At 30.9% G+C, this 11,640-nt stretch overlaps 6 protein-coding genes across 6 annotated transcripts, besides 2 other annotated features; 2 read left to right on the forward strand and 4 right to left on the reverse strand.

Moving 5' to 3' along the window:
• Positions 1-327: an inverted repeat (terminal inverted repeat).
• On the forward strand, positions 230-3,202 carry orf5 (hypothetical protein). The gene has a single exon. It carries the CDS (start codon positions 230-232, stop codon positions 3,200-3,202), a length of 2,973 nt encoding a protein of 990 aa, NP_862323.1.
• Positions 3,203-3,534: 332 nt separating this feature from the next.
• Positions 3,535-4,611, reverse strand: orf2 (hypothetical protein). The gene has a single exon. The coding sequence runs from the start codon at positions 4,609-4,611 to the stop codon at positions 3,535-3,537; it is 1,077 nt and encodes a 358-aa protein (NP_862324.1).
• Positions 4,612-5,039: 428 nt separating this feature from the next.
• On the reverse strand, positions 5,040-5,993 carry orf3 (hypothetical protein). Its single transcript has one exon. It carries the CDS (start codon positions 5,991-5,993, stop codon positions 5,040-5,042), a length of 954 nt encoding a protein of 317 aa, NP_862325.1.
• A 380-nt stretch (positions 5,994-6,373) lies between these two features.
• orf4 (hypothetical protein) lies at positions 6,374-7,462 on the reverse strand. The gene has a single exon. It carries the CDS (start codon positions 7,460-7,462, stop codon positions 6,374-6,376), a length of 1,089 nt encoding a protein of 362 aa, NP_862326.1.
• orf1 (hypothetical protein) lies at positions 6,765-7,175 on the forward strand. The gene has a single exon. The coding sequence runs from the start codon at positions 6,765-6,767 to the stop codon at positions 7,173-7,175; it is 411 nt and encodes a 136-aa protein (NP_862327.1).
• Positions 7,463-8,174: 712 nt separating the features above from the next.
• On the reverse strand, positions 8,175-11,411 carry orf6 (hypothetical protein). The gene has a single exon. It carries the CDS (start codon positions 11,409-11,411, stop codon positions 8,175-8,177), a length of 3,237 nt encoding a protein of 1,078 aa, NP_862328.1.
• Positions 11,314-11,640: an inverted repeat (terminal inverted repeat).

Below are 11,640 nucleotides of genomic sequence, written 5' to 3' on the forward strand. Positions count from 1 at the left end.
AAAAATACTACAAACTATAGCTTCAACCTATAGAGGTATATCAAATAAGATGCTGTTGTAATATAAAATCCTACGCTTAGGGAGATAAAATATCTCTTTAAACGGCCTGTGTCCTTCTACAGTATTGTAACGTCTATAGAATATGTGGTAGAAGGATGTCTAATCATATTGGACCTTAGGTAAGGCTAAAAAACAGCATTACAGAGAAAGTAATAAATCTGAATTTATCATGTTCAAGTATCTGGCTACTATTCGAGTAATTCATAATTGTTTTCAAAAAATGAATCAAACAACATCTATGCTTTATAGATGCTATTCAAATGAATCTGAATTTGATGATTCAGAATTGTTCTCAAATAATATTATCCATTTTATTGAAAGTTGTAAAATTATTGATGATGACGTTAATTCATCTAAAAAGAGTTATTCTGAAATATTTGCTGAGAATAATATTTTATTCTTTTTAGAATTCATTTCTAATTTGTCTAATTACATAAATAGATTAAATTATTATTATAATACTAATATGAAATGTGTGAACCCATATGATGGACTGATTGAAGCTTATATTAGCTTTAATCATAAATATCCAAAATATTCTGATATTGAAATATTATCTTTGGCTGTTATGAAGCTGTTGCTAAAATATGTTTATAATCAAAATATTGATGGGGGTAAGTTTACAGTAGGATATACTATGAGTGGCATTAACATTGATAGAATATCGTATATTTTAGATAAATCTATAGATTTGAGAAATACTAATGGTGAAATGAAACCTAGTTATGGTTTATACATGAAATTGATTCAATTGATGCTGATCAATGCTGAAAAATATCAAAGTTCAAATATCTATGATATTAGAATACGTGTATATTATCAATCTAAAAATAAAGAGCAATCTCATATTAATATATCTGGTCTTGAAGAAAAAGAAGTTAATGACTTGTTATTTAACATCTTTCAATCAGAAGATTTTCTTTCTATTAAGAGTTCTCCCCCGATAGTTCAAAGTTTTAAGAAAAAGCGTGAGATACCTAAATATATAACTAAAGTGTTAAATAAGACTGTTAAAATGAAAGCATTCATTGTTGCTGATATCGAGACCATTATGTATGAAAATGATAAAGGGATACATTATCATGTACCTTATGCAGCTGGTTTCTTATTAATTCAGCCTGATGTTGATGTGGGTTCTATTCCTATACATAAGTTTGAGTCTTATTATAGTGAGGATCTATATCACGATACATTTTTAGAAAGAAGTGACACCATGATGGTGAGATTTATAGAACGTATATCTAATGTTTCAAAAAATCAAAATATCAAAAGTATCTATTTTCATAACATGTCCAAATTTGATGGTATCATATTAATGAAATACTATATAATATTTTATCAAGATAAATATAATATTAAAGCTCTGATGAGAAACAACTGTCTCTACCAGCTATCTATATACAATAAAGGAAATAATCTATTATTATATAAATATATGGATTCTTTAAAAGTTCTCCCTGGAACTCTTAATAATCTAGGTAAAGCTATATGTCCTGAATTAGGTTCTAAAGGTTCTGTAAACCATGAATCTGTTAAAGAGGATAATCTGAAATTTCGTAAATCTGAATTAATAGATTATATGATACAAGATATACGTCTATTGGGTGGTATCATGTGTAAGATACAAGCTAATTACTTTCGTCAGTTTGATATTGGTATAACAGAAGTATTGACTATATCATCTCTTGCTCTTCTAATCTATCGTATGAAATACTACGACATGGATGTCTTTCCTATCTATATACCTAGTCGTAACGAGGATAATTTCATTCGTAGAGGATACTATGGTGGACATTCTGATGTCTACATCAAAAAAGGTGAAAACCTCAATTATTATGATGTTAACTCTTTGTATCCATATGTAATGAAGGAATATCCTATGCCCGGAGGTCAACCTACTTGGCATAGTGATTTTAACGGTAAAGACTTAAATGAGTTGTTTGGATTTATTGAGGCTTATGTTGAATGTCCAACACATATTCATAAACCTTTTTTACCATATAAAGAACATGATATTTTACGTTTTCCAACTGGTATATGGGTGGGTGTATATTTTAGCGAAGAGCTAAAGTTAGCCAAATCACTGGGTTACACTATTATACCTATAAAAGGTTATCTATATGAGAAGAATGATAAGATGGTGTCTCCTTTCAAGATATTTGTTGAATCTCTATTCGAGAAAAGAATAGAAGCTAAGAAAAATGGTGATGAAGCAATGTCTTATGTATATAAGACTATAATGAATTCACTTTACGGGAGATTTGGGATAAATCCAAAGAGTCTTATTACTGAAATTTGTGATAAAAAAAGATATGATTCTTTAGTCAAAAATATCGATATAGAATATGGAATGCATCTTGAAGATTCATATTATCTAGTAAGATATTATATAAATACTGAATTGAGTGACGATTCTAAATGGAACCCACCCAGGAACTCTGCTGTTCAATTATCCGCAGCTATTACAGCTTATGCAAGAATTTATATGTACAAATATATCTCAAGATCCGATTGCTATTACACAGACACTGATTCTGTAGTTCTACAAGATTCTCTTCCTGATGAAATGATATCATCATCAGAATTAGGAAAGTTTAAATTAGAACATTATGAAATTGAAGGAATTTTCCTTGCACCAAAAAGTTATATTTTAAAAAAAAAAGGTGATCCAAACTATCCTATTAAGAAGCATAAAGGCGTTGGTAAAGATTACATCGACGAAAAGTGGTATGATGATCATTCATCAAATGATAATTTGATTGATTTTGTAGATGTTTCTACAAATTTTAAAATTGATCATTTCAATTTTGTTATCATGAAGAATAAAAATCAATATAGATTGAATCCTAACATAAGGAATAAAAGAATGCCAATTCTTTTTCTTACTGAAGAAGGTAATCAAAACTGGTTATATACAAAACCTATTCACATAGATAAAAGTAATGAGCTTTATGTAAGAGACCAAAAAAATGAACTTGAAAAGTTGGAACTTGAGAAAGAAAATAACAAATTGACTTTAAAAGTAGAAAAAATGGATGAACTTGAGAAAGAAATTCAATTTTTGAATTTGAATGTAGAAAAACTAACTAATGAGCTTTTACAGAATCAAGATAATATAAATGATACTTCTAAAGAAGAGTAAAAGCATGCGAGATTATAGTATCTGTTGAGTCTGCATGTAGGAGTACATTATACCTAATTATAGATTCATTCTGTTGTAATACTTATTTGAATATTGAAAGCTTACTGAGAGCTTTTATTTTGTCTTCAGGAGAAACTTTATATAATATTGTTTGCTATAAGTTATAGCAGGCTGACGTTGCGAACTAAGCAAAAAAAAAAAGTAGGGTTTGTTAATTAAGGTGTTAAACGAGGTCATATATCCAAGTTTGCGGCAAATAGAACATATCCAATCCTGCCTTGTACAGGCAACCCTTTATTGAACAGATCATACAAACCATTTATATAAATATATTATTTACTTACACAATTTTGTTCTTCCATAAAATATGGTAATATTTGGTTAATATCTATATTAGATATATAATATGGTGATATTTGGATATCTAAGAATATTTGATTCAAAGTATTATCAAATACTTCTTTATCAGTAGTTGGCTTACTCAATACCATGATATGTTGATATCGAGCATATTGAATATGAGGGAATTGATCCTCTATTTTTTGATCTAGATCATCTAAAAAGATGTTTGATAAAACATTATCCAATATAGGGATCAAAGGAGATCCTATAGGATATGAATAATCCTTACCCTCTTCATCTAATATTTGATTATAAATTAAACTATTTAGTATACTCATCAAGTAATGATCTGAGTTCACAAGAGGTGCTACTTTTTCTAATACTCTAGATTTGGAATAACTATAAATAGTCTTATGAAGACTAATAACAATGAAATTATTTAATCCTCCCCACTTGTCAAGTGTCTCATTAAATGAAATAAATTCATCATCTGTTTGATATTTCAAATAGCATGATTTCCTAAAAAAGGTAAGCTCTTCTGTTATAGATTTTATGAAAACTAAAATGAATGCTGTTATAACAACTGTGTCCGAAAATGAGGACTTGATGAAGTTTGTTCCTTTATCTATATATCTAATATCGGGAGATACTAGATCTTTTGAAAAATAAGAGACATTTGGTAATGATTGGACAATCAAATCAACGGGAAATCGTCTAATAATTTGATTATTAATAGATGGCAGTCTATACACTTCACCTTCAAGTTCACAAAAATCATTCTTTCCCTCTTCGGACATTTTTTCAACTAATTTCATGTTATCAATAACGTATTTCTTATTGTAGACTAAATCTAGAATTTCGTATATTTCTCCTGATGTTAATTTATAACAATCATAATCCTCATTCAGCCTGGTATGAACAACGTGTATTAGGTTACATAACCTCAAATGAAAGATTTCATCTTCAGTCTTACTAAGATACTGATTTTCATCATCTAACACCTTAGATGGCAAGTGATCTTTCCAATAAGAACGGATCAAAAGTAAGATATTGTTTAGATTTTTCATTTTTAGTTGTTACAAATTGAGACAAATATATCAAAAGCCTTTACCAATGTAAAATAATACCACACAACATATGTGTGAACAGGCTTGCTTTGGTTTTATTTGAAAATATTTATCTAAAGGTTGCCAGTTATCAAATACCTAATACAAGGCGCTGTATGCGCTCTTCTTTCAGTCGAGTTACTTCGTACCTAGTCCTCTTCTTTGCCTGCCAACCAAGACAGAGTTCCGATGAGCTACAGTCCTCCTTCTGTCTATGAAGATAAAGTTTGCGATGTCAGATGTTCTCTTACGAAATAAAATAGCATCAAATGCTTTCAGTCGAGTTCCGAAGTCTGTATACCTTGTTTTGGTCTTCAACAATGAGAATAGGACTGACTGGGGTCCCTGCGTTCTCCTGGAGGTGGGTGATTCTGGAGGGTAATCAGACTCTATCCTATAGAATAGAATGCCTTCTCCAATTCTATGATATGGGAATATCCACTCTGATCCAATATAGTGATGACAATCATCATAGTTGCAAACATGTAGGCAATGGTTTTCCTCCTAACCATACCGGGTGTTTGTGGAATCAGTAGTTCTTCAATTGATTCTTCAATTTCAATTTCTTCAATTTCATTTTCTTCAATTGGTTGAATCAATTTTTTAGAAAGATGAAGTGGATCAAAGGATGTTGTTTGAGGTAAGATGTCTTTACCAACACAATTTATAGGCTCACTAGGTGTTGTCCAAACATTATGAACATACCCCTCTCGTACATAGTTCAGAACTTCTGGTAATTTCTCACAAAAGAAAGCATCCGGTTTGATCAAAAGAGCTTCAGGAGAGATCTCCATCAATAAAGTTATTATAGTCACGAGTATACTAAAGAGAGTTGTGCGGTAATCCAACAATTCTTTCATATTCTTATATGTAAATCCAGATTTCATCATGCTTTGTTTAAACCTCAGAATGAGATAAGCATGTCTCAACCTTTGAATGATTTGAACGTCAGGATGTAATCCTGTCAAATCTAAGGGTTGATTATACTTATGAAAAGTACTTTTGACTAGTTCATCAATATATGATTTATAAAAAGAGGTGATATAATTCAATCTATTTCGCCAATATTGATTGATCATATAGACTGATTTATTATGTATTCTCTCACTGATTTTCATAAAATAAGGAGAATAAATGCGATTCTCTAATAAGACATCTGGAGATTGAATCTCTACAGAGAGAGGTTTTTTTAAAAAACTAAAATAGATAATCTTATGATACATATTTTTATATAAACTATATTTGCATTGATTCACAAATGACATCATCGTTCGTTTTTGGGAAACACACATCATTCTCTTATGAAAGAGGGTCGAATCATACATTCTATTTGAGAAAATCATTTTCTTAGTAGCGTTGTTGTTATGAACTTATGAGATGCCTTACCTTATGTCGTTGAGACCTCAATATGAAGAGTACAGGCTATATATAGGATTTTATCTCAAACAGTCTATAGAGTGACAAGGAGAGGTATTTATTACTCGAAGCGTAGCGAGAGGTGCTTTAGCAACTCAACTGAAAGGAGAGGAGGATAGAGTGCTTCCTTAGCTTGATCCCGACGCTTTGCTTTGTTAGCTGTGTTTAGGCATACATATAGCTAGCTAGAGCTACAGCGAAGGATAAATGACCACCGGAAAGAAGACTTCCCATCAGATGACTCTGAGAAACTCGTCAACTCTAGACTCCTGCGCCGAGAACTACTATTTAGTTGGCTTTATTCCTATTACTTGGACTTGTATAAAGTCATATGATTCACTTGAAAACCTTGATACCACTGAAAAAAAGTAGCATCCTTAAGAATTTCAGTGCCTCCAGTCTTCTCCAGAAAGAACATGAGAAGAATAATACCACCCAGGGCACAGATCAGATTTTTAACCTTCTTAGGAGGAGAAAGCTCATTTAAATCCAGTGGGTCGTAGATGTTTTCGGGTACTTGTTCCTTGACAATATTATTGAATATATCACCGCATTCACATGGAATAGGTTTTTTGTCTATACGACATAAGTTATTGACATAAATATCCCGTAGATTATCTGTAAAAGCAGGATACACCTTACAAAATAATGCGAGAGGATTACTACTCATATGAATGAGATATATGTGATCATTAAACATGATACCAATAAATATTAAAACAAATAAAGAGATGTCAGACAGAAAGATTGGGTTTGATAATACTACATCAGAGAGAATCTGGGGAACTTTTATGCCTTTTCTATGTAAAATATTTAATGTCATTGACATAGAAGGATCCAAACTTTTCAATCCAGATGTTGAGAATGATGAGAATTTCATTCTCATCCTACTTTCATCGTTTAATAATAATCTTTCACCTATAGATAAATCGATCACATTACTGCTATCTTGCACAATCTTTCCTAAAGCCTCTTTCCTTCCACTTGATGAGACTACACCACCTATAGCACTTGTGTTAGTCAAACCACTCCTTAGAAGTGGAGTTGCGTCAGCTACAGATCCATACTTTTCACTAGAGATAGACGAACTTCTGAAAGAAGATGATTGATTAGGTTTGATACATACTTCTCCATGTTCTTTCAACATACTCTGATTCCGACTATTACTTTCACTAATAGTCTTCATACTCTGATTCCTATTATTACTTTCCCTAGTAGTCATCATCAGAGAATACAGTTTTCTCATTTTAAATAAAGAGGAAGGGGATACAGTACGTACTTGAACACCACTACAGATTATCTTGCCAGAGAAGTTATAGTTACTAAATAGGAGCTTTGGATAGCACTTCTGAGAGAGGGTGGAATCATACATTCTAAAAGATAGAATCATATTCATTTATATCCTTATTTATGCACAGATCTCCAGCCTTACCTTATGTCGTTGAGACCTCTCCTTTCAGTCGAGTTTGTGTTCACAACCTCTCTATATATCTTTTATTCTGAGAGTACAGGCAATAGGATTTTTTAAGAATCTGTCGTCTAAAGAGTGTCACGAGTGAGAATGAAGAATGAAGATTCTGATTCGGAGAAAGAGAAAGATTCAATCAGCAGAGCCGCTCACTCAGACGAATGGCCTCGGCTACGCCTTCTCCCATCCCATTCGTCTTCCTTCCCTACACATTCAAGCATAGGAACGGAAGCTACGCTACCAACCTATTCTCAGAAAGCCTGTTAAGAACAATGAAATATAGCGCTATTGACGCTCACTATAACTCATGACCTAGGCTAACGCCTTATACTATACCTTACATCCTAAGCTTACTACACAAGAAACTTTTTGGTAAGCTTTACTAAGAAGAGGCGAGGAAGGTTGCTTTACCGCTAACTTTCACTCGTTGAGTCAGGTAAAAAAAATATCCTAACCCTCGAGCTCTGTGCTCACTACAAACTTTATAACCTTAAGGATTAGCTAATAACTATTATACATAATATGCATAAAAACATAACTTCAGAGTACAGATTTCTTTGCAGTATAGGCTTGATAGCTTTGATGTATACAATACCCTTATACTTTTAAAGAAAGCTCGCACGGTACAGATTGAATAAGTTCAATAGTGCAAGCTATAATTTGGATTATAAGATTCTATTTGATGTTTCAAACCTTCTGGATAAGATTCATACTTTGTATCTGTAATATTTGTATAATACTGGTCAAAACAAGTCAAAAAAATATTTGTTTTTATATCCCATGTTTTTTTATCTACTTTTGTATGACAAAACGAATCCCGGTTTAGTTTTAGAAAATATCTAAAATCCTCTCTATCAAAGATATAGTTAACCCCTTTACCAGGAAGATCTGGTAAAAAATTACCCAATATATTCTGATACATATCATAAAATTTATTTTTTGCTATCAATGATAATTCATCAGTTATAATGATATTATCGGATAAATTATCATCAAACACTTTTTTATTTTTTCTAAATATAGATGATACATCATCATGAAAATATTTTATTTCTTCTCTAATTTCAGAGGGATTACCCTTATATTTTTTTATAACTAAATTATATAGAGTATTAAACGATATATGACATGTATATATCATATTGTATGATTCGGATTCGAAATAAATTAAATTATTCATAAGAAATGTCATAACAATATTGCTAGGTTTTTCAATATATTTGAATGCTTCTAAGTATAAAGAGGGAATTTTAAATTGATAATTTTGATTAGATATATCTATAATGTTTGAGTAATAAGGTGACGTTATAAAATTGTCGTGTACCGTGTACATGGAAGCATGTTCATGATATCTATTTAATTTATCAACAACAAGCATAGCAATACAAGCATCTCTCTGATGAATGAAGTTCACGCAAGTGGACACTTGACTCTTTCGTATATCCCGCTCAGGCGTAGGGAGTTTGAGGGTAACCCTATGCCTTTTCTTTGTTTTACGGTCATAGATAGAAATTTGTGTCTTTACACTTTTTGTGTAAAACTGATGTGTTGTAAATAACATATGTCCATATAAAACAGGCTTATTCATCTGTGACTTAAACCAACCAACAAGGTTAAGCAATTTCATCAAATTCACAATATCAGGAAATTTCATCCTCCAAAATTCTAAGCAATCATTTGCAATCTTAAAGTAAGCCTTGTAAGGAAGTTTCCTTTCACTATATAGCTTTATATCATTAGTCATTGACATAATAGTTTTACCATATATTAAAGGCATAAAGAGTCTTTTCACAAATTTACGATCTATTTGAGTTTTGACAAAATCCTCACATTGAGGGTAATCATTACTACATTTTGTCTTTAATAAATATTCAACAAGTTCATCTTTCAAAGAAGAATACAAATCTTGTATCTTATCCTCAGAACCATATATCATATTAGTTCCCTTACCAAGATCTTCGTTTAACAAGAGAAAGCTCATAATTTGGTAAGCACTTGCGGATGCATCCTGACTCACAGGAATTTCATTTAATAGATACCTCAAATCTGAACTATAGAAACTAGTACCTTTTTCATTTTCAGATATAAAATATAATAAATATAAAGCTTTAGATAGGAACTGGAATGGATCATCAGCATTACGTGCAAACTCTAAGATATTAGATTGATTAGGAATCAACTCATTTTTGATCCAATCATAAGATTCTTTATAGTTAGAGAATTTTTGATATTTGAACCCTGTAGCTATTGCTAAATTATAGATACCACTATCAATTCGATTTTCTGAAAAATTGTTGATTTCATTGATATCTTTTTCAGAGTTTGAAAAGATTATCAAGCTTTTAGCCAAATCACGCTCGTGAAAATGTAACACACCTGAGCGGTAAATTCTACCACGGAAGTCAAGGAATGCAGGAAGATATAAAGGATAATCAGCATATGCATCAGCAAGCTGGAAAATAAATTCCTCATACCTAGCTCGCTGTATCCTTTTATTAAGGTTTTCTTTCAACTCATCTAACCTAAAATAACCTTTTATATTAGTTTTTAAGTCTGTTCGATAGAACATCTCATCTAATAGTTCGTAAGCAGCTAAAGTGTTAATATTTGCAAGGCATTGATCAATAAGAAGATCCACATTCTCTAAGGCTAAACGATTATCTTTGATAAATTTCAACATTGATTTATTGATTAAAAATTTTTGTCTCTGCAAAAAAGATAAAATTTCTAACATATTAGAAGGGTCTTTTCTGAAAGAAAGATAGAACCTATCGATATTCTTAGAAGTTAATAATTTAAATCTGTTGTAGAATTCTCCGGTAGCACCAACTAAGTATCCACCTTTAATATCACTCATATAAGTAGGTACGTTAGGATTATTATCCTTTTTGATACTATACCAATCAACAGGTGGGCTGATCATAGGAAGATTGAGTTTTATAGGAAGTAAATTGATGTCAAAAGCACATTCAACATACAAAAGATTGTCTTTATAACCTTCAGTTTTGTAATTCACATTCTCATTACCCTTATTCAGTATTGTGATAATACCTCTCTCTGTCATGAATTCAACTAACTTCTTACCTAGAATATAATTTCTAATCTTAATAGTTGCATTTGGTTTACCTTTGACCTTTTTGTCTTCGACCAGATCATATATGACATAATCATCCAGTTTAAGATACTTCAATTCATAATAGGTTAAATTAGGATTAAAGCTCCTATATAATAGAACTAATTGTGTTACAATATGCATTTCAAGATGATCAATCAAAGTTGATAACCTTATATGATTGATATCATTCAAATGATCGAAAAGACTTCCTAGTACATGAATGATACCGCATTCTATAGTATACTCATTTAATTTATATATTGCTGATAAGCATTTATCAGGCAAATGATCTTTCAAATAATCTCTTACACAACATCTTTTATCTTTGAGAAGAAGTTCAATTAAAGTAAAAGAACTTTTGAATATTGTTTCTTTATCAAACTTAACAGTAAGATTTTCAATCTCAAGTTCCAACTTTTGAAGATCTTCATCTCTATTTGGATTTTCTTCATTTAAAATAAATTTGTTATCTCTTAATAGTTTAAACACAGATTGATTGTATTCACTGACTTGTAAAGTTGTATTATTAAGACCTCTTTCTTTAATGGTAGATTCACAATCCTTCCAGAATTTCTTCAATAGAACATTTTTTGTTTCATCATATTTTTCAATTAAAATTTTTTTATTATAAACGATATTATCTGAATCTGAATTTTCGTCTGATGATTCATTTGAATAGCATCTATAAAGCATAGATGTTGTTTGATTCATTTTTTGAAAACAATTATGAATTACTCGAATAGTAGCCAGATACTTGAACATGATAAATTCAGATTTATTACTTTCTCTGTAATGCTGTTTTTTAGCCTTACCTAAGGTCCAATATGATTAGACATCCTTCTACCACATATTCTATAGACGTTACAATACTGTAGAAGGACACAGGCCGTTTAAAGAGATATTTTATCTCCCTAAGCGTAGGATTTTATATTACAACAGCATCTTATTTGATATACCTCTATAGGTTGAAGCTATAGTTTGTAGTATTTTT

This window comes from Brassica napus, assembly GCF_020379485.1.
Source record: "Brassica napus mitochondrial linear plasmid, complete sequence".
NCBI classification, from domain to species: Eukaryota; Viridiplantae; Streptophyta; class Magnoliopsida; order Brassicales; family Brassicaceae; genus Brassica; species Brassica napus.